This window comes from Euleptes europaea, chromosome 3 (genome assembly GCF_029931775.1).
Source record: "Euleptes europaea isolate rEulEur1 chromosome 3, rEulEur1.hap1, whole genome shotgun sequence".
NCBI lineage: Eukaryota > Metazoa > Chordata > Lepidosauria > Squamata > Sphaerodactylidae > Euleptes > Euleptes europaea.
The window spans coordinates 107,223,691-107,247,598 of record NC_079314.1 but is presented as its reverse complement, the minus strand read 5'-3'; the positions used below and the strand labels follow the sequence as shown (position 1 = coordinate 107,247,598).

Here is a 23,908-nt window from a genome sequence, read left to right as displayed (position 1 = left end):
CTAAGCTTGCTACATTCTGGGCCTCCCCCTCCCCCAATAATGTACAATACATTCACCAACAAAAAGTTATTAATATTATTTTTTAAAAAGGCAACAGGTTAAAAAAATTCTGTAAACTGGATTCCGTTCCAAACACACAGCATTAACACAAGTACTATCCACAGTCTCCTGTTTTTCACCCTGAAAAATATACCTGAGTTTTAGCAGTTTATGAAAGTTTCAAGTCCTTCAAACAGAGCCCCTTTAAAACCCTGAATGAAGCCAAAGTCTCTGGTCAGAAACAAGTCACTCATTTGAGATGCTCTCTCTGTGTCATTGTGAGTGGCCACGGCTGGCTCAGATCGAGGACAAATCCATGTTAACAGGAAGCCACCGAGGCTCCGTGCTCTGCCCAACTTTTGAAGCTACATGATGCTGGGGAAGGAAGTGAGGGTAGGAAGCAGGTCCCTCTTTGCCCTTATCTAGTTGCAGGTGGCTCCTACCGCCTTTGAATTCTTCCATCCTTGGACTAGCTCTGGAAAAGTATAAGGGGGAGGGGGAAGATATCTGTTATTTCTCTCAGAAGGCACTTTCATAAAGAGAAAGATCAAACAGGGCAACTAAAGGAAAATGGCACAATAAAAGTCCAGGCCGAACAAAGAAATGATGTTATTTACTTTTAAAGTACAGACCCAGCAAATGTACAACAGCTACTTAACCAGCCCTGGAAAGAAATTACTCATCATTTTCCTAGAAAGATTAATCAAACAGTCAATTTGCATTTACCAAGAGCCACTACTTGGAGTAGTGGGTAAGAGTAGGACCTGTCAGCTGTGAAGTCTACATTTTAAGTCTGGCCTCAGCTCTCAGTTCTGTTCTTGACTGGCACTTACTTGATCCAGTGGCAATGCTGATGATTTTTGTGGTGGCAGCTCATCTCGGGGTAGGGATGCTGGAGGCACCTTTGGGAATGGGGCCTGGGGTTGGTGCATGTGCATTCTGGAATCACACACGAGAGAGAAGGTTACTTCAGCAACCAAATACCTATTAATTAACACGCACATAGCAACACGCTCCTGCAAGGACACCCCATTTGGTGGAGATGGATAAACTCTATGTGCGGTCACTGCCTATATGTTGTTCATAGGGTCATCCCTTCCTCCCCGACTATGCAAGAAAGGTCTACGAATCGATAATCTTTTCCAGAATATAGGTGTGTGTTAACTTTTTTTTCAGGTAAATGTAGGTACAGGGGAAGAAGAGTGCAGAAAATGAACTAATTTACCACTGTAAGCAAATTTAGCCTTAACTTACTGAAGTGATTGAACCGTTTCCCTCCTTATATAATCAAGAAACTTCACTGATGATGTTCACCAAAATGAAAAGGAAATCATGATTATGCATTACAACAAGAGATTAATCAGACCTGTCCTTACAAGGTTATTTTAAAAGTCTGCCACAGATGGTCTTAATCTGACCTGTAATACATCATTGTAGGCAACTCTGGATTCTCATCATTGTGACAGTAACCATAATTGGGCACCAACACACACCTCCCTGTCCCACCTCCCTGTCCCATGGAGAACAATCTTACCCTGGTTGTCTATACATATCTGGGGACAGTCCCCCCATGCCACTGCCACGTCCTGTCTGTTCCATCATTAAGGCCTGAAAGTGTCCCACGTTTTCTTCTTGGCAACGGTACAGAGGTCCTTCATGAGCGAGACCATTTGCTTGATTGGCAGCTGGATGGTTTGACAAGTGAGCGTTCACTGGTGGTCCATAAGCCCGGGGCTGGAAGTGACTGGCTGGATGCCGCGATGCATAAGGAGACCCTGCCTGCAGCATGACCCCGTGGGGTGGGAAAGCAGAGGGGCCAAACCCAATCCCAGACCTCATGGGTGGAGGGGGAGAGCCATAGATATACTCTCCTGTTGCCACTATCCTCTGCCTCTTGGCAGCCACATTGTGGTTGTCCAAATCAAGAAACTCTTTGGGACTCTCCGACCTCTCCTGGGACTCATCCGGTTTCTCAGCCTCCAGCGGGAGCTCTTGCCCACTGCCTGAAACCTCTTTGGTGCTTGCCATATCCATTCGGTTTGGGGAAGCCAAAGCGGCGCTGACCACCTCGCAGCCCTGCATGCCGCCGCAGCCACCCATGGCCCCTCTGTCAGAGAAAGGGGGCCTCGCCAGAGGTGACTGGGGAGGCGGGTGCCCGGTCGGACTGGACTGCGGAGGGAAAGGCCTCGGCCAGTCTGAGTAACCCTGTGGACAAGCATAATAAGGAGGCTGATGGTAGTGGTGATAGGAAGGAGGGGGCTGTGGCTGGTATGGATACGGCACTCCCTGGTGAGGACGATAGCGAGGGAAGACACCAGGGGGGCTGTTATTAGGCTGAAATCCCCGAGGAGGAAAATGCTGAGCGTGGGACACTGGAGGGGGCTTTCCTCCCATCATAGGGTTGAACCCCTGCAGTCCTGAATTTATGTGGTAACGCGTAGCTGAATTTGGATACTCCAAGCTGTGCATGTAAAGAGGCCCGAACTGGCCAGTGCTGCCTCCCACGGGATTGCCATCCACCCCAGCGGGAACACTGGTGTTCTGTCCCATGCAAGGCACAGTTGCTTCCAGCAGGGTTTTCCCCCCAGCACAACGGGGCTTCTCCAAGAAACTGGTAGGCATTGCTTTCCCTTCTGATCCACCGGAAGGCCCTTCAGCACCCGCAGCTCCATTTTCAGGGGCAGACTCTCTTTCCGTTGCTGTCGGAATATCCCTCGTACACCCCTGGGCTTCCGGGCTCATATAGCTGCCTTCTGCTGACCATGTGCTCTTGCTCTGCATGGCTTTTGGGTCATTTTTAGTTCCAGAATCATTTCCATCCCCTTCTTGTGTCACACTTTGCCTCAAGTAATCTGTCTGCAAGGGGGACTTGGAATGAGGTAGCAGCTTGGGGTACGTCCCTTCTGGAAGGCCAACACACGACGTTTTCTCTTCCACTCCCGATGGAGGGTCCACTGGGCAAATGGAAGCAAAGGCAAAGCAGGTGGCTTTAGCTTAGTCATACATGGGGAAAACAAACAGTCCAAATCCTGCTCATCACAGGAACTTGCAACATCCCCCCAAAGAGCTATATTAAGACTTCACCTCTCCCACTTTGAGTAATTGATTCAGGCTCTCATTTTCAGCTTTTTAAAGTGCTTATCTAGAATTTCAACACTACAATGCTAAGACCCAATGCAGATACAACATCAAATACGTTTTATGGATCGGGGGGAATGGGGAAGGGAATGGTACCTTTTAGACAAACGGATTTATTATGGAATTAGGTGAGAGGATGGGCAGGGGAGGAAGTGTATGATCCCGAAGCTCTGAGTTCCAGTTCCTAAACCCTTGTTAACACTATGTTTGCACCAGGCTTCTGGGAAATCCCATTAACAATTAATTTCACGGGCTGCAATTATGAATGGAGCAGGAATTTTGAAAGTTAACAGAATGTACTGAAATAAATTTACCAGACTTCCTTCAAAATTAAAATGGAGCTGAAAGGACAAAGGGTGAGGCGCTTCATACACCAATAGCCGTGGGGTAGTTGAGATCTGCATCTAAGCACATATCTAGGTAGTAGCTCTGGGAAGGAATCCTACAATCAGCTACCTTCCTGCATTAAACATGCATTTTCTTTCTCCTTCTATCTACATGTTGTTCCGCTATGCTGAATTAGCTGGGCTGTCCATCACTATGTGTGCTCTTTTTCTCACTCACCCTCCTCCTGTGTGTGTGTAAAGTGCCACCAAGTTGCAGCCGACTTATGGCGATCCCATATGGGGTTTTCAAGACAAGAGACTAACAGAGGTGGTTTGCCATTGCCTTCCTCTGTATAGCAACCCTGGCATTCCTTGGTACATAGTTTCAGATCCATCTCTTACTCTGTTGCCTTAATGGTACTGTATAAAATCCATTCTTTGAGGTCGTTGAGCTCACCTTGCCCACGGTGGGGACACCTCTGTGTGCACATGACACAGACAAGAGGTGTATCGTGTTCACACCAAATCAAGATATATACATAGCCCCCTCCCCCACAAAAAACACATCCATCAAACAGGAACAGTAGCTCCTAACGGCTCAAGTGATTGTGGGAAATGTCAAACAAAGTGCACATGAGAAGAAACTAGACCTACATTAGTCACTCAGCTTATACAGCAGTCTTTTCCCCACCTTAACAAAGCAAGAACATACATTACCTCTGTTGTTCTCTGGATCTACTGTCCGGCTGGCATCCTGAGAGTTCCCATTGCCTAAAATTGGCTTTGGAGGCTGAACGTTGGTAGATGCCACTCGAGCCAGCTGTGGGAAGGGTCCAGGCAAGTGTGGGGGAGGAGGCTGACGGGGATGGTAAGGCACACCGGGTGGGCATACCCGGGAAGACAGCTGCTGCATGGCAATCATCTCTGGGCTGTCCATCATGGAATCCCCACCCTGCCCCCCTCTCTGCGCTTGAGGGGGAGGCCCGAACAACGAGGCTGGCAGCTGCTGCTGCATTCTCTGACCGGTGGCTTTTCCTGGTTGCCGGATATATCCTGAGGGTGGGACCCCATGAGGTAGGAAATTGGACTGCTCAGTCCACTGGCTGGGTGGCAAAGGTGGCCTCAGTGCCCGAGGGTCCATCATGTGGCTCAAAGCACGAGGTGGCAAAGGGTGGCGTGGGCCCATGGGAAGCTTCTTGTCTACTCCCAGGCCCAGCTGGCTTGCTGCCTCATGGCTTCCATTCCACACCGCAGGATGTGCTTGGTTTAGGTACTTAAAAGATCTGTACATGTGGCTGGGAGGAAGCTCTGAGGTCTCTGGTTGTCTCATAGGAGGTCCATTGTGCCTTGGAGGAAGAAATCCTTGCTGGAACTGTGCAGGGGAATACATACTGGCATCCGTGGGAGGGCCGCTCATCCGACCAAGCTGCAGGGATCCGGGCTGTGGTCCCATTGCAGGGACAGTCATTGGTCCTGCGCACACCTGTTTCTCTGGAGCAGGAAGCCGATGTCCTCTGGGGTCATTCAGTCCAACAGTAGGCTGAAGAAAGAAAGAGAGGGAACGGAGATATGTCCAATTAAAATAATAGCAAAGCACAGATCACAGAACGGGGAATATCTCTGCCAGAATCTTGAAATAGCAATCACTGAACCATCTCCAAATAGGAAAGGTTAGATAACAAATCTGTTCACTTGATACTGTCTTCAGAAATATGTATGTGGGTACTGCACAAAAGTTATACATTGAGGAGTATCTCAGATGATGGAATCACTGAGTTGGAAGGGACCACCAGGGCCAACTACTCCAACCCCCTGCAAAATGCAGGGAATTCACAACTACCTCCCTCCCCATCCCCAGTGACCCCTACTCCATGTCCAGAAGATGACCAAGATGCCCTCCTTCTCATCATCTGCTTAAGGTCATAGAATCTGCATTGCTGACAGATGGCCATGTAACCTCTTCTTAATAACCTCCAGGGAAGAAGAGTTTTCCACCTCCCGAGGAAGCCTGTTCCACCAAGGAACTGCTCTAACTGCTAGAAAATTCTTCCTAACGTCTAATGATCTCTGCATTATAACTTTAAGAACATTTCTGGTCCTCAGGGGGGGCAGGCAAACACTGAAAACAAGTGTCTACAAGTTTTAGACACCACAACCAATGTTTCCAGCTGTTATAAAACAAGGGTTGCACTTGTAACTGTTGTTAATCCAGTAGCCTTCTGTGCAGGCACACTTTGGAACTGCGTGTATGCAAGGCCAGCCACAGAAAAGATTCCCAAAGCTTTCTAGCAGATTAGTGGCGCCCTTCCCCGCTCTGACGCTTTCCCACCAAAACCATCACATGACCAGGAGGAGGTGAGCCACTCCAGCAGTTCTCTCCATGCTGCCAGTGGAAACCCCAACAAGCTAAGGTTCCAGAGAGTTCACAGCAGGTCAGGAGGGAGGGGTGTGAACTTGTACAGAAGACCACTCGCTGAACAACAGTAACAGTTAAGCGCAACCCTGTTTTCATCATTGCGGCTTCTGTGAAGTCCCATGTTGGGAGACCAGCAAGCTCACTCAGTGAAGGAGGTGGGTGTGAAGCTCTCAGAGGAAGAGACCATGGAGGACCACCTTCCCAACAGTTGTTTAGCATCCCACATTGGCATTCGAACAGAGCTACTTTATAAAGAAGCGGGGCCTCACTACAAGCGTCTCAACCAAAATACATTCGGGAACATGGCAAGGAAAACCAGGGCTCTGGTGGAGAGAGCTGTTATATTTAAAGAGGCATTGAACAGTCATGCACTCAAGACAGAGCGTGATGGGTTGTGTGAAGATGTTGACCAGGAGCCTTACCGAGATCCACCCTAGTATATTGAGGCTACAAGGTCTTGCATTATTCCTTTTTGGAACCCTTTTAAAGCTAATTTCCCCTTTTCTGGTTACAGTTTGGATAACACCTCCTTAACACATAAGAATCACTCAAGATAACACCCTTTTCTGTCCCAGGGGGATCACTGTATAGTCTAATTAATGGGGAAACAGGTGACCTCCCCTCAGAGGAGAGGTGGAGAAGATCTTGGGTCTGAGCCCACAAAATGAGGTAGATGTCAAAAGGATTGTCGGAAACCTGTGAGTGGCAGACCTCCAGGTTTCTCCCCTTGGAGCTGACACAGCTGAGGAGGGGGAGTGTGCCTTTATTCAGGCTGGAATGCGCAGCCTTTGAAAAGAACTGGTGAATCCAAGGCTCTAACAGACCACACCGTGCCAGGGCTGGGGAAAGTTGCCTTTATTCAGGCGAGAAACAAGTCTCCTCAGCCTCAAGAGTGAAGTGAATTTAAACAGAGAAGAGCAGCAGAGATCCTTCACTCTGCCAAAAAAAATAAAAAAATAAAAAAAGATTGAAGGAGTAGCACTCCTCCTCCTGGTCATGAAACGGTTTTGACAGGAAAATACCAGAGGCAGTCCCACAACTGCACAGAAGCCACGACGATGAAGACCACAATGCTTTGTACCTTGAAACTTTGCTTGCTTCATTGACCTGTTGCCCTAACACCACACAAAACTTTTAACACACTACTCCTTGTGGGGAAAAAATTGAGATTTCATGCACAAGCACACACACACATGCAAATACCTGGAGGTACAGCACTTAAAACCACAAATGTTGTTATACATTCTTAAACAACTGGGCCGCCTTACTGGCTCATGTGTAGTCCTTTTATAGACGGGTGGCATATTTCACTTCAGAGCATGCTTCTTACCTGCATGGCAAAGTGCTGGTGCTGCTGACTTGGCTCACCAGGGTGTGGTTCCGGTACTCGTGGTGATCCATAAGGTTTTGCAGGATCAGACCCATGCAGGGAGCCAAAAGGTCCTGGAACTGCTGGCCTCTGGACAGGATAAAAACAATTACATATGAGGCTTTGTAGAAAACGGAACTCGTGAAAAGTAACATGTCTTCAGTTATTTCAGATTCACAATTCACTCTGCTACATGAGACCTTTTTTACTTTAAAAGAAATGAACGTATCTATCTCTTCCTCCACCTTCCTGGTTATTTCTCTCTAAAACATATTGCAAGTGCTGCTGGTGTGAGGCTTGATCCATATATGATCAACAGCTGTGGTTGCCAGTAGAAGAATGGTGCACTCGAGAGCCAGAATGATGTAGTGGTTAAGAGTGGTGGACTCTGATCTGGTGAACCAGGATGGTTTCCCCACTCCTCCACATGAAGCCTGCTGGGTGACCGTGGGCTAGTCACAGCTCTCTTAGAGCTCTCTCAGCCCCGCCTACCTCACAGGGTGTCTGTTCTGGGGAGGGGAAGGCGATTGTAAGCTGGTTTGATTCTCCCTTAAGTGGTAGAGAAAGTCAGCATATAAAAACCAACTCCTCCTCCAAGAAGCTGATGAGAACGTTTACCCTCAACAGAACCAACTGAACCACGTGCCCCACTGGACAAGGGTTTTGCCCACTTTCCTGAAACAGGAACATTGGGAACAGTGCTCCAAAGAGCCACAGGTGGCATGTCAAAGAACCACATGTGGCTCCTGAGCCACAGAGTGACTATCACTGGTCTAGCAGATGCAAATAAAAGGCTCCTGCTTTAATGATTCTGAGTTTTTCTTCTTCTGAAGTATTAGATTTTCTTAACTATAGACCTAGTGGTAGCTGTTATAGACCTGAGCTCAAATCAAACATTCCTCGGGGAGTTTTAACAGGTTATTCATGATCATCATATTCGAGGCTGAATAGGAATTTCTCCCTCAAATCAGATTTTCTAATTTTTAAAAAAACACTGTCCTTTGTTTTTTGAATCATCTATTGATGTATATAAGGCTAAGTGGCCTTTATTGGCTGGCCTGAATGAGCTTTCTGACACTTTCAAAGTCTGACAGGAATATCTTTGGAATATGGACCAATGGAATGTTTATTTGTGACTTTAAAATAGTGCTTGAACTGAAAATGATGTTTTCAACTCTTATACTTTCCAGACAAGGTCTCTTACAACAAGTGGATGGATTTTTTCCAAGTATAATGTGAACTCCTCCGGGGAAGGCAATAATGAGGAAAGGAAGCAAAGGTGATTACAACATCAAGGAGGGTATAATAAAGGAAGAGGGGATTGAATGCCTCATTAATACTGTTGGGATTTTCCTGCAATTTCTGCCAAAAGATTCCCTCCCCCCCGCCTTGACCCATTCGACTGGTATTTACCATCTGACCAGGATGGGATACATGGCTGGGCATTCCACCATAGTGGTTTGTCTGCAGAAAGCCTCGGCCATTGGAAGAGGCCACCTCCCCAGTGGGCGGCATCGGACCGCTACTTGGATCAGCCACAGAGGAGGATGAGGCGGAAGACGAAGAAGTGGGAACTCGATGTTTTGCCCGATGTGGCGGAAGTTTTCCTCCGTTCTGCAGGTGCTGTTGTCTCCGGCCAGGCCCTTCAGAGTCCTTGGATCGCGTCCAAACACTGGAGCGTATTGTCCGACGACTTCTTTTCTCCCGTTTCCCATCTTCTCTGATCCAGAACTCATCATCCGTGTCCCCATCTTCTCCAGGGAAATGCTTTATCATTGCCCGATGAAAACATCTTTCCAAGTTGTAAGCCATTTTAGTGTATTCTGTGTTTGAAGTATGAAATTAACAAAAATGGGTTTCCTAGGTGGAGGTATTTTGAACATTCAGACTTTTCTTCTGCTTAGACCTACTCTCAAACTCCAGACCAGTTTTTTTTTTGCTTAAAATACAGCAGAATTGGAACCAATGAGTCCCATGGACTTCATAACTTCAATGCTATTCTGGATTTTAAAACTACCCATACTGATTGAGACTGGAATACCATAGAAACCTTGGTGGCCTGGACTGGAAGTTAAATAGCTCACTCTTACATCTCCAGCCTAGGGCAGCCTAACTTAGGAAGAAACTGCCCTGCGTTATCACTCAGGTCCCTTTCAGACCTTTCTGCATTTATTTCACAAAACAATTATGAACCCTGGTTCCTACACAAAATATTCATGCTTTACAAGGCCAATACTGAAAAAGCAGCCTTATTCAGAAGACTTCATGTCCTTTTTTTTAAAGTGAGCATCTTAACACAGAGAGGTTTAAAAAGAGCAGCCAGTGCATTACACGAAGGTTCAATACTTAAACTACATGTTTACATCAACATCTACGTGCTTCCTCGGGGCCTTATTAGCACTACATTTCAAACTGATCATAGAATTTAACATATGATTAATGAATAACTCTTTAGCCTAATTAGCTTGTAAGTTGGAAATGTTCTGCCAGGCAGCGACGACTTATACAACTTCTGGCCTCCCTCTCCCCTCCCCCTCCCCACTCCTGTGCTGATCTTGTTGGACCTTCTCTTAAATTCCCCCTCCCTCCCTCCTGTCTCCATTTTATTATTTTATTCCCACCACTATCACCACTTATTAGGGTCTGTTGATCCCCCTTATCATAGTATTGGTTTCTAATATATATATATATATATATATATATATATATATATATATATATATATATATATATATATATATATATATATATATTTATTTATTTATTTTGTGGGGGGGGGACTTAGTTATGGCACCATCTGTTTTAGTCAGGTTTTCCTCCCTAAGATTTTAATGACAAACAGAAATGTAGATTTTATGTTTTTATAAATTTATTCTGTATATGATGTTATGCCATTGTATTGAAGCGCTGTAAGCTGCCCTGAACCTGGCTCTGGCTGGGTAAGGGCAGGGTATAAATCTAATAAATTTAAGTCTAAATCAAATCTCATAGTTGCACACAATACCACCAGGACATGCATGCTGGGTATAGTGACACTTCAGAATAGCTGCAGAGCTTACCAACAGCTAGAGAATATGGCTTCAGAACAAGCTATGGTTTCTAATCCTCCTCCCATGACTAACAGTTCATGTTCAGATTCAGGACAGATAAAATCAAGAACTCTGTCACACTTCATTTGTGGAACTTGCTGCCAAAGGAATGCAATGAGGGCTGCTATCGTAGATGGCTTTAAAAGATTCATGGAGGACAGGTCGATTAATGACTTATTTGTTGGAAGTTCAGACTACTCATAGCAAGTAGATTGCTGTAATCTATGTGACAGCCAGGTGACAGCTGGCATCACATGACTGCTCAGTGACTTGGCAGTAAATCTGGGTTGAACTGGTCTGTGCAGGTTAAGTCCTGGCAACTAGGCAGCTTACTGGTGATTGGCTGCTGGACAGAGCCAGATGTGTATATATTCTGTACAGTACTTGTATAGGTGTGGAGTTGTGGAATGGAGATGCTAAGCGGAGCACTTTGTCACTGTAAATAAAAGAGCACTGGTTTATATGTGCTGAGTCTGCTGTTTTCACTCGCTATTGGGCTGGATAGAACTTCTAACACACGCCAATAGGGTTATGGGCCCAGCTCAGCTCAACTGCGCTAAGTCCTGGAGGTTGTGAACAGAGGTTCAATCTGTGGAACAAGGGCTGTGGTGAGCAGAAGGGCGAGTGAATGTCTGAGGCTGAATCAGACGGAGCAGAGGAGGTGGCAAGCCGATCTGCTAGCAGCAGTGCGTCTGAAGTGAAGGAGGAGAGCGACACAGAGGAGGAGCAGCTGGGAGCGGAAGAAAGCATGGCTCAGGCTGCAATGTCCTTGCTTGTGGAGAAGCTCACTTCTACCAATTATAATGTGTGGGCGCTGCGTATGCAACACTACCTTAAAAGGGAGGCACTGTGGATTTATGCCTCCAACCCCCTGGACCCAGAGACAGCTCAAGACGTGGTGAAGGATGAAAAGGCACTGGCTATAATTGTGCTCAGCGTAGCTAATGATCAACTTGTACACGTCTCGGGTAAGCTGAAAGCGAAAGCAGCATGGCACTCTTTGAGTCAGGTGTATGTGCAGAAAACGGCTGGCTCTTTAATAGCCATTACCAGGCGCATGAACAGAACTGTGATGCAACTGGGGGTGCCAGTTAGGAAGCATATAAACACTTTAACAGAATGCTTCCAAATGCTTGAGCAGAGAGGGAAGACATTGTTGGAAGAAGACAAAGTGTTTATTATATTGAGCTCTCTGTCTGAGCAATATAACATGCTCATTACTGCCTTGGAGTCAAACTGACCTTGGAATATATTACCGGGAGATTGCTGGAGCACGAGCAAAGATTAAACGCGTCGGTGCCTGGGAAACCTGCCAAGTCAGAGGGAAGCCAGGAGAAGACGCATTGCTTCACCGGCGGAGAGCGGAATGCAGAGAGGAGACAGCAGCCGGGAGAATTACAACATGTGGCATTGAGAGTCAGACAGTGCTTTATCTGTGGAGCTGCAAATCATTTGAAAAGAGACTGCCCTGACGTCAGAAAGAAGAGACGAAGGGAACAGTCTTCAAAGGGATTTGCTAGCAGTCAGAAGGCGTCACAGGTGCTGACGGAGCCCAACGACACTGCCGGTGTCTGGATTTTGGATTCTGGGGCGTCTTGGAACATTTGCCAAAATGTGGAACTGTTACAACACACACAGGACTCCAGTTTACAGCATGTTAGCCTGGCTGATGGACACAATTCAGAGGTGACATGTGAGGGAAGTGTGTGGTTTCCTGCATTGAGTTATGCATTTAAAAATGTACTGTGTGTCCCTGAAATAGAGAATAATTTGTTAAGTGTATATGCCCTGGACAAAGCGGGGTTTAAAACAACATTTGCAGGAAAGGCTTGTCAGACAGCCAAGGAGGGAAAAGTGCTTCTCAAAGGGAAACTGTGTAACAACGTATATGTGGTGAAAAATGTGCATGTGGAGGCAAAGATGATAACAAATAAAAGCCCACATGATAACTGCATACATTTACTCCACAGAAGATTAGCTCATGCAAATTTCGATACAATAAATAAAACGCTAGCTTTACTGGGGAAAGAGAAAGTGAAGGAGTGTGGGAAGTTTCTGGATTGCGAAATCTGTAAAAGCTCCAAGTCGAAAGCTTACCCAGTTGCTAGGCACAGTGAGAGACTGTCAGATACTGCTTTGCAGTTAGTCCATGCCGATGTGATCGGCCCGTACAGAGTCACTCAGGTAACAGGTATGCATTGGTTTTAATTGATGACCATACCAGATTCTCATGGGTATATCCTTTGAAAAAGAAATCAGAGGTGTTTGAGACGTTTAAGTATTGGGCAAAGAGAGTGCAGAAGCAGCTTGGCCATGACTTGTGTTCCTTACAAACTGATTTTGGTGGAGAGTTTATGTCAAATGCCTTTAAAAAGTGGTTGCTGGAACAAGGTGTGCAACACAGGGTAGCAAATGTGGCTCTGCCACAGGAAAATGGCATTGCTGAAAGGCATGGGGGAAAGCTGCAAACAAAAATGTATTCTATGCTGCAAGACGGAGGTTTGCCTATGACATTCTGGGCAGAGGCAATTAAGGCTGCCAGTTATGTCTCTAATAGGATCTGGACTAGGTCCATAAACGATATCCCTTACAGGGTTTTGTACCAAAGGGATCCTAGCTTGGGCTACTTAAGAGTGTTTGGTGCGAAAGCCTGGGTCAATGTGCCACTATCCAGGAGGAGGAAAGGAGGAGCAAGGGCTAGAAAGCTGACCTTCCTTGGGTATCAGACTGGCATGAAAGCTTATAGATTTGCTGACAAGCATAACTCTCTAAGCTACAGCAGAGCTGCCAATTTTTGTGAGGGAAGTAACTGGGCCAGGATTCATGGACAGGAGGAGCCAAAGCAGGTTGGGCTTCCATTAACTGATCTCTCTCAGGATGTAAGTGGGGTGAAGCAGGAGGGAACTCCTCAGAAGGCTTCATCACCGAGAGTACACGATGACAGACAGATACCTAGAGTGTCTAGCAGAAGCACAAAAGGAATCCCTCCGGTGAAATACGGGTTTGAGTCAAATGATGTTAACCATGTACAGATAAAAGAGCCTAGGAGTTATCAGGAGGTGATGTCCTTGGAAAGAAAAGAAAAGGAGGCTTGGCTAGAAGCCATGAAGTCAGAGTTTGATTCTCTGCAAGAGAATGAAGTGTTCTCAATAACCAAACTACCGGCTCAGAGAAAGGCCATAGGTTGTAGATGGCTATATAAGGTCAAACATTGTCCAGGTGTGAAAGTACTCCGGAAAGCCAGGCTTGTGGCTAAAGGTTACTCTTAAGTAGAAGGTCAAGACTTTGACAAAATATTTGCCCCCACAGTGAAGTCTGAGACCATAAGAGCTGCACTATGCAAGGCTGCAAAAGACAGAATGCTTATGCACCACTTTGACTTCACCACGGCTTACTTAAATGCCAAACTCAGTGAGGAAATTTACATGGAGCAAATTCCTGGGTTTGAATGTGAGGACCAGCAGGGGGTACTAAGACTGCACAAGGCACTGTATGGTCTAAAGCAGAGTGTACGTGCGTGGTCGCAATGCCTCAGCCAGGCATTGACTAAACTTGGTTTCAAGCAAGGGATAGCTGATCCTTGCATGTTTACAAAGTGTGTAGGGGGCACAGAATGTGTGATATTTGTGTATGTTGATGATATCTGTTTTTTGTTCCACACAAATGAACAACTACAGTGGTTTAAGGAGGCTGCAGAAGGCTTGTTCAAAATTAAGCATCTAGGTAGCATTCAAAATTATCTGGGGGTGGAAATCACCAAAAACCCAGAGGGGTATTTTGAATTGTGCCAGCAAAAGAAGATTGAACAGCTTCTGATAAAATTTGTGATGACAGAGGCCAAAAGTACAGAAACTCCCATGGCTACAGGGTATGTGAAAGAGGTGGATGATCAAGTGTTCCACAACAAGGTTCAATACCAATCTCTAGTGGGATCATTGCTATATCTGCCTTGCTGGTCAAGACCAGAACTTATGTAAGGCTGTACATCTGTTGTGTCAAAAATGTGTATGTCCTTATGCTAAGGACTGGACAGCAGTGAAAAGGGTACTGCGCTACTGAAAGGGTACAGCTTCAGCTAAACTGTGTTTGAAAGCTGATGCAGAAGAGCCAGTCACTGTTTATAGTGATTCAAGTTGGGGGGACAGAGAAGATGGGAAGTCCACCACTGGCTATGCATTGTATTTACATGGTGCCCTAATAATGTGGAAATCTTTGAAACAGACCCATGTAGCGACTAGCACTTGCGAGGCAGAGTATTCTGCAATAAGCGATTGTGTAATTCAGCTAGAATGACTGAGTCAACTAGCACTAGATCTAAGCCTGGGATGGGATCTACCTGTATGTATATATTGTGACAATACTACAGCACAGCAGTTGGCAGGGGATCAGGGCATTAGAAACAAAAGTAAAAACATAACAATAAGGTATCAGAATGTCAGGGAAGCAGTAAACAATGGACTCATAGTGTTGAAACATTGTGCTTCAATAGTCAATATTGCTGACATATTCACAAAATGTTAACCTATTGAGAAATTTGTACAGTTCAGAAATAAGTTAGGACTTGCTATGGCAGTCTAGGAGGAGTGTTGGAAGTTCAGACTACTCATAGCAAGTAGATTGCTGTAATCTATGTGACAGCCAGGTGACAGCTGGCATCACATGACTGCTCAGTGACTTGGCAGTAAATCTGGGTTGAACTGGTCTGTGCAGGTTAAGTCCTGGCAACTAGGCAGCTTACTGGAGATTGGCTGCTGGACAGAGCCAGATGTGTATATATTCTGTACAGTACTTGTATAGGTGTGGAGTTGTGGAATGGAGATGCTAAGCGGAGCACTTTGTCACTGTAAATAAAAGAGCACTGGTTTATATGTGCTGAGTCTGCTGTTTTCACTCGCTATTGGGCTGGATAGAAAACAGCCATAATGGGCAAATGGAACCTCCATGTCTGAAGGCAGTGGGCCTCTGCAAGCCAGGTGCTGGAGGTGATATAAGAGGGGGGGAGGCTTTAAACCCCTGCTGTGGAACGTCTTGGCATCTGGTCAACCATACTATGCAAGAAAGGATGTTGGACTAGATCACTGGTCTGATCCAGCAAACTCCTCCCATGTTTCTCTGATCCAACCACCTGCTTTACTTTCTGCCACCATTGCCACACAACAACAACAAAAAAAGGTCTGACCCCCTTGGAATTAGACCAACTAAATATTTTCAAATGTGAACTGGCAATATGGGCTTTTCCTCTTCTTCCATTTCTGATCTGATAAACCCAAGAGAGGCTGAGAGATGTTTGGGTCATTCAAGAAAAAACACCCAACAGACTGAACCATTTCTAAAGCTTACCACTGTTTTCACCATTGTATTTAAGGCAGTTTCTAAACATGGTCTTCATGTCTCCCACAAATTGTTCCTTGGTGTAGTATTGCCCTCCATTTAGTTTCTTTTCCATGCTAGAGATATCCACGGGAGACTGAAAAATACCAAGCTTTGCTTCAGTCATAATACTTATTTGAAACATTTCTATGCCGCCTTTCCAACCAATACTGAGTCTCCAAGGCAGCAAACACTTCCGAACACTGAAGACAGTGTTTAAAATGCAAACATATAAAATTATGTTAGTTAAGACAATTAAATAAAACACAAATGAATAAACAGAGTGGCGGCTAATAAGAGTTAATGAGGGAATGCCAAATAAAATTAAAAAGGTCTTCACCCGTTGGCAGAAAACAGTGACAAGAAGCAGACAAATATCCCTGGGAAGGGAGTTCCGAAGTTTTGGTGCTGTGGCCAAGAAAGACCTTTCCTCAGCAATGGACCTTGAAAGCCACGCCAAGGCCTTCTCACAAGCAAATTCCTGAAAGCCAGTCATCAGAAGGCAGAAATCGGTTTACAGACTATGCATTGAGATGCTTACCTTAATGATCTGATAGTAGTTTGGGGCATAGGATTCGTCGACTGGCTCCAGAAAAGGCCAGGAGTCCTTGTGGGCTTTCACCACATCTAGAACTGTCATCAGTTAAAAAAAAAAAATGTTAAAGTCGTATAAATAAACAGAATCCTAACTCTGTTATTTTTTTTTTTTTTAAAAAAGCACAACCTGCCAAATAAAGGTCTGGAACGGAGACTGACCTTTGTACATAGCTGTAAACTCGTCATCAAGTTCAAAGCTGCAAAGAGGAAATGCAAAAATGAATATGACGTCCCTGAGCCCCCAACTCTGGCTCTTGCGCAGAACTGTTAATGCTGAATGCTGTATTCCAGCTATGGTCCCAATCACATGAACACATGAAGCTACCTTCTACTGAATCAGACCCTTAGTCCATCAAAGTCAGTACTGTCTACTCAGACTGGCAGCGGCTCTCCAGGGTCTCAGGCAGCGGTCTTTCACATTACCTACCTGCCTAGTCCCTTTAACAGGAGATACCGGGGATTGAACCTGGGACCTTCTGCATGCCAAGCAGATGCTCTACCACTGAGCCACGGCCCCTCCCCTCCTTACGGCACACGTCATCAGTATACTTACAGGTCCTTGGTCTTCCTCTCCTCCCTAGCAGGTGAGCTGGGATCCAGATGGGAAAGCTCTGGGGGAAGCTCCTTTCCCTGGGCCAGCAACCACGCCCGCTGCTCCCGCAGCTTCCTTCTCTTTGCTCGTTCTACAGATGGAGAAACAGACACTGAGCTGGAAGTGTCCTCAAGGGTCATCTAGTCTAACCCCCCTGCATGACACAGGAGATTCACAACTACTTCCACTCCCCCAGTGACCCCTTAGAGAAAGTCATTACATCCCTAAGTAGTTTCCATATACAAAAGTCTCAGGGGCTGCTCCACTATGGGTTTCTGGAGATTATTCACATGAATGTAGAAGATCACCTATGAATTGCTGCCATCCTTTCAAAAGTTCCTCTACCTATGGATAAGGCATGCATGCATTCAAAATACAAACACTGCAATGAAGAAATGCAAGGCCTGGTGGCTTGAATGAAACTGTAGATAGATAATTATGACATTATTACGAGGTGAACTATGTGTTCCTAATAGTATAACCAAATCAGTAATTTTTGATATAACTGTAAAACTAAACTGAAAAGTTATTATTCTAAAAATGAAACCTTCACCTGGTTGTAAATATTGAGATTATACCAGCAAGAATTAGTCTGTATGTAGAAAACCATGATTTAAATCTAGTCTTACTGACTAGTGATTTACATCGTGATTTAAATCAAATCAATCCTGGTTATAATGCAGGAGATTTCCAAGAAAAGAAACTTGGATGATAAGAACTACACTGTTTTCTCAAGAGGAGAGCAATGAAAACTGTTTGAATAATAGAATCCAGATATTAATATTTTTGTGAATGGGAGGAAGGGAAGGGAAGCAAGCAGTCACGGCTACTAAACAGCCACTAAATGTCTAAATAAAGTGACACAAAAGTTGTGAGGTACAAATGTAGTGACTGCAACATGCATAAACAGAAGTTACATGTATAGGAACCAACTCATTTTTTCCCCATCCCAAGTTTCAAATCCTATCACATGGAGATCTATTAAGAAAGAAAGCACAGGGGGGTTATCATCTGTTTAACTTGCTCCTCCCCTGGCTCCTTCAGAATCAATGGTGGAAGGCCACTGGATTTCTCTCCTGACCAAGCAAAGCCGTTTTCAACATCTGTTAAACCATCCCTCCAAAACAAAGGGGGCATTCCACTTCACAAAGCGATACCCATACCTTCCACTGCCTTCACTTTCTCCTCCATTTCTCGCTTCCTCTCCTCCTTCAGCATTTGTTCCTGCTCCTTCTTCTGAACTGCTAGAAGGATTTGGCGCTCTTCTTCTTCTTCCCTGCGTCTCTGCTTCTCCATTCTGCTAAGCACCATTGGGGTTATCTGCAGAAAAGGGTACACTTATGCAAAGAGAAGCTGCAATGCCTGAAATTGTGGTTATGGCTTAGATACACTTGGGGTCTTTCAGATACAGACAGACTCTGAATAGGAACCTTGGTGGTTTATATACATATATTTTTAAATAAAAAGTATTTCACCATGGGATTCCCCCCACTTGTAATTCTTTTCCTGCCACTCATTCTTGTAAATGCACATCCATATGATAAAAATCAATTTTTAAAAATGGGACTATGTAGTTACTTTCAGTGACTCATTTCTACGGCTGTAATTTCATTTCACTATACATGGGCAGATTTGTAAGAATAAGCAGTGAAGAATTAAACTACAATAAGAGTATAGTACTTGCAGACATTGTCAAGAGTGGATGCTGAACTAAATATCCCCTAACCTGTGGATCATTCTTCAGACAGTACCGTCATATATTAAACAGACAAGATACATGGTCCATTCAGATTAGCATTTCTTAGCAACCAGCCTGGGGTGCTTAATGATATTTTAAAAAGCCAGAGTATTCACCATTCCACCACCACCTCTTGCATTCAGTATGGGAACCCTTCGGGAAATCCTGAGCATTAATAGTGTCCCTTTAGTAGGGCTGAGCCTAAATGACAGTGCATTCCCTAAGGAGAGTTACTCCAGTCTAAGCCCACACATTTCAGTGGGCATAGTTAGACTGGAGTTAACTCTCCTTAGGAATGCGCTGTGAGGGACTCCTGCTTGTCAAATATTTTACTCCCCTATGAAAGGCATCTCCCCACCATTTCAGCAATCTTTCAACGCGGGCTCACCTTGTCTATTTATTATTGTATTTTAAAAAAACGTTATATCCTGCCTCCTAGCAACATACAATTTAAAATCATAATGGTAAATCAAAGCACCATAAATACAATACAAAGCAAACCAATCTGAGATAAAACGTGTTTAAATATTCCAGATTAAACATACTCTTTGAAATAAGATCTTTACACATTTCCCCAAATGTCTGTAAGCAACTTATTTACAGAATGCGATGGCCCGCAACAGAAGTCATTGATCTGGACTCTCGCCAATCTGATTTCCTGCCTAGATGGGATCATGAGCAGGAAGGTCCACTTCAACAGTTTAAGAATCATTATCGAGTTAAAAGGCAATTCCTCTTTAAAGGTAGATCTGAACTCAGCAAGAGTTGCAATTAGTGAATCCTACTTAAGTGCAACCCAGCAGAATCTATAGTGGTAACCAAGCCTAGGGACAAGGATGATAATAACCAGGCCTCTATTAATCCGGAAGGGCCTTAAATGCAATATAAGTTGCATGAGATGTGCCACTCTGAAATTTCCAGGCGGTGGTGGAAAGTGCTGTTAAGTTGCAGCCAACTTATGGTGACCACATAGAGTTTTCCAGGCAAGAGATGTTCAGAGATTCAGAGGTGGTTTGTCATTCCCTGCCTCTGCGTCAAGATTTGACAAGATCAGGCTAGTCTGGGCTATCCAAGTCAGGGGGAAAATCCAGCAGCATTAACCAATTATCCACATTTTAAACAGAGGCAGAGACACCTACCCCATTATAAACCCCTTGCTGGGGTTGCCAGGTCCCTCTTCGCCACCGGTGGGAGGTTTTTTGGGTGGAGCCTGAGGAGGGTGGGGTTTGGACAGGGGAGGGACTTCAATACCATAGAGTCCAACTGCCAAAGTGGCCTTTTTCTCCAGGTGAGCTGATCTCTATCGGCTGGAGATCGGTTGTAATAGCAGGAGATCTCCAGCTAGTACCTGGAGGTTGGCAACCCTACCCCTTGCTTATAAGCCCCTGCCCATCCCAAAGCCCCCAGCTACCATTACCTTCAACTATGTTATAATCTCTAATTCTAGTTCTGTGAATCCATCAGCATGGAGTACTTTATGTAAATTAGATGTTTGTTCTGGCTGAGGCTATACAGCACTCCATATGAAAACTTTTCGCAGTTTTTGGAAGAAAAATGGAAAATTGTCCAGCTTAATTCTGAATTTATTTTTCTTCATAATCACTGAACTTATACTTCCCGCTATATGCGCCATTGGTTATGGTAAACTAGCTTCCTAGATCAACCACTTCAGCCTTCGACACAGGAGTTTTGCATACTCTCATTTTTGTTTTAAAAGTCAGCTGTAATTTTGGCCATCTCTAAGTAACTTATGCCCTGACCTGGATGGCCCACGCTAGCCCTATCTCATCAGATCTCTGAAGCTAACCATGGTCAGCCCTGGTTAGTACTTGGATGGAAGACCCACCAAGGAAATCCTGGGTTGCTACGCAGAGGAAAGAAATGGCAACGCACTTCTGAATATCTCTTGCCTTGAAAACCCTACAGGGTCACCATAAGTTGGCTGCGACTTGACGGCATTTTCCACCACCACCACCAAGTAACTTACACATCTATGAATATATCCATCTGACTTGCAGATCTACAGGGAGTGGATCCTTTCCCAATGCCAAAAGAGGATATTACTACTGAAATAACTCCTACCCCTTTAGGTTCCATCCCTTTATATATAAGATGTAAATGTGGTACTGTGATGGCAAAGCAGTGTCTAAGCTAAAGTGTCAGACAGTTGGTATGGGCTCACATGTTTGATAGTTATTCCTTTCAAAAAATAACTACAACTGAAAAATGGATATACCAGAGTTTATTCAAGGAAAAGGCTACAATTTATTCAGGTTTATTCAGGCTACAGCCATTCTCCTCGACATGCTAGTTTTCTATGCAGAGATTTTTATATGCAGAACCCTTTAAATCACATGAAACCCCTACCATAACCTGTACGTGGTACATCCTAGACAGAATTTACTGCTCCAGTAAGAATTAAGCTTTAGACAAAAGGCATTTCCTGAGGATTAATGATCAACTGGAGCCTTTTCACTTCCCTTCTGATCCTGACCCACCATTAATTCAGGGGGGTGGGGAGTGGGATCGGACTTTGGTCATTGTTTTATTTTTATTTTTTTACCTGCCAGTAAAAAGGACTCGAGGAAGCACTGACAAACTACTGGAGCTTCCTCTCTAGATACCCTAAGCGCCTCTATATTTTTGTTGTTGCCAAGATGCCATTTAGTCATTTCCTTCAGTAATGGCCCCTTGGAGAATCATTTGCACATCATCTCCACCCCTGCCACTGGCAACAGACAAACATTAAGGAAACTACGCCGAGGCCCCCGTGTTCCGTATGCCAATAGCAGAACCCTGAGGTTAGGCAAGGGTTAAAACGATCACAGCCTTGGGCTGCTTTCTGAACACACCATATCCTGTGAGAAAAGTGCAAAGAGGACAGAAAATTGGATACAAACAACTGCTCCTCGCATCAGAGCGCAAGGCGTCCTTTGAGTGTAACCCTACCCTACAGAACGATCTTGTGTATTTGAAGTAGTGTTGCCGTGGTACCCAATTAATCCACAGCAACACATCCCGGGAGGATCGTTTACAGAGAATCAGAGCAATTAGAGAGTGAAGAGACCTTTTAAAGTCATTTAGCCCATTTCATCTGACCACTTACAGGATTGCCCCTGAAGAGTTTATTCAGACACCGTAGTGCCCGCCTTTGCTACGGCTGTACAAGGATGAATATCGGAAAAGAAAAATCTCCAAAAACATAAAAGCCATTTTAATTAAGCTTTCTAGGGAGTTATTTCCCAAGACTTATACGTTTAGTAAACAGGCCTAGTTTTAAACTTTTGACAGTTAAAGAGCTAGTGTCAACTGGTAGGAAAGAATTCAAAGAGCAGCTATAAGTTCTTGTAGGTTATCCGGGCTGTGTGACCGTGGTCTTGGTATTTTCTTTCCTGACGTTTCGCCAGCAGCTGTGGCCGGCATCTTCAGAGGAGTAATACTGAAGGACAGTGTCTCTCATTCTCACAGAGACACTGTCCTTCAGTGTTACTCCTCTGAAGATGCCGGCCACAGCTGCTGGCGAAACGTCAGGAAAGAAAATACCAAGACCACGGTCACACAGCCCGGATAACCTACAAGAACCAATGAACTCTGACCGTGAAAGTCACAGCTCCACATAATCAGGTAATTGCCCAAAGGACTGGTAGAAGACGTCCTATGTGTCGCACTGGGAATCAGGACTGTCCTAACTCATTCTTTTCTCAGCTGCACTGATTTCTCCCAGATATATTTATTTTTACAACATTTGTTTCTTTAAAAAAATATATATTGGCATAGTATAAGCATGCTGCATTGCTCATGCATGCACGCACGCTTGGCAGGTAGAAACTGGCAACAGCAGCTTGTGATATTTATGTGTAAAATCTAAAAGAGCATAAAACTGTAATGCTGGCAAGGACAAGGCAAGCCAATGGGAGGGAAGGCAGCTCTGGGATACCAGGCAAACAAAGAAGAGCTGCTGGCTGACTCACGGTCAGAAGGTCACACAGCTCCAAGCTTTGGTGATCAAGCGGCAGCAAGGTTTCCTTCCCTCTCCCTGCTCCGGCCTCCTTCCCTCACCCAGTACAGTAAGCCCTTGCACTCAGTGCAGAGTGTCTGCATGCCCACCTGGTCTCGGTGTGCACTGCCTGCTTTCAACTGCTGTGGAGGTCACTGAATGCAGGATAAGTGGTTGAGAGCGATCTTAGCCGCGGCGTGCAAATGAGCAGCTTTCTGCAATAGAAGCTGACCCAGAGGCTCTACTTCTCTGTGTGACAGAGTCTGTATCTTGTGTGTGTCTCACCCTTCGCATGTGTATCATGCGGTTTGCCAGTGCATGATGTTTGTGGGTGCCTTTTATTCATTTAAAATCTGAAGAGTGGCTTTATGAGTGTTGGCACATACAGACATGTCTGCTTAATACTTTGTCCATGTAACGTGGGTGTGCAGCTACTGCAGCTTGGTTCATCTTCTTCACTGCTTTGTGTGCGTTCTCTGCCATGCATTCAGGGATTCATTTTAGGACTAGTCAATCTCTGGGTTGTCCAACTCAATAACCAAGTCACAGGCTAAAGGCTATCTGACAAACCTACAGAAACATAAAATTCCTGGGAAATAAAATATACGATGAACGCTTCAGTTAACCACAACAGAGAAGAAGAAAAAGAAGAGTTGGTTTTTATATGCCGACTTTCTCTACCACTTAAGGGAGACTCAAAGTGGCTTACAATCACCTTCCCTTCCCCTCCCCACAACAGACACCCTGCGAGGTAGGTGGGGCTGAGAGAGCGTGACTAGACCAAGGTCACCCAGCTGGCTTCGTGTGTAGGAGGCCTCCACCACTCCAAACCTTAACCACTAAACCACTCTTAACCACTAAACCACACCTGTTTGTATGTGTAAGAGCATTGCAGAAGGAGTTCCACATGTACAGCTTTTCTTACCACCTACTTGATTAGCGGAGTCTGCCACTTCTTCACTAGTATCATGCAGGAGCCTGCAGTCTGCTACTTTACCTTTGACCAAGGCCAGTTCACTGCTCAAGCGACTGCTTGGGGTCACAGCAAAGAAGGAGGGGCCGTGCCTCTCAGACCTCAATGAGTTCTGCAATTCTCAGGGCTGCACCGAGTTGTAAATCAGCGCAACCTGCCACCCTGAGCAGAGTATGGCTGGGCAGGGGGAAAATCTCACTTGCGTTGCAGCTGTCGGGTAAAACAAATGGCTCCCTCGAGTGCTGCCAGCAAGATGGCATTCCT

At 45.1% G+C, this 23,908-nt stretch overlaps 1 protein-coding gene across 1 annotated transcript in view; it reads right to left on the bottom strand.

Annotated features, from left to right (window-relative positions):
- Positions 1-445: 445 nt before the first annotated feature.
- LOC130475167 (chromatin remodeling regulator CECR2) overlaps positions 446-23,908 on the bottom strand; it is a 124,560-nt gene continuing 101,097 nt past the window's right edge. The window contains exons 9-19 of the mRNA XM_056846904.1: positions 18,100-18,256; positions 16,898-17,027; positions 16,504-16,541; positions 16,289-16,380; positions 15,718-15,844; positions 8,702-9,111; positions 7,250-7,378; positions 4,221-5,043; positions 1,574-2,993; positions 873-978; positions 446-514 (exon numbers count right to left, since the gene is read on the bottom strand). Coding sequence (XP_056702882.1) covers positions 509-514; positions 873-978; positions 1,574-2,993; positions 4,221-5,043; positions 7,250-7,378; positions 8,702-9,111; positions 15,718-15,844; positions 16,289-16,380; positions 16,504-16,541; positions 16,898-17,027; positions 18,100-18,256 — 3,438 coding nt within the window. The 3' untranslated portion in view covers positions 446-508. The remainder of the gene's footprint in view (positions 515-872; positions 979-1,573; positions 2,994-4,220; positions 5,044-7,249; positions 7,379-8,701; positions 9,112-15,717; positions 15,845-16,288; positions 16,381-16,503; positions 16,542-16,897; positions 17,028-18,099; positions 18,257-23,908) is intronic.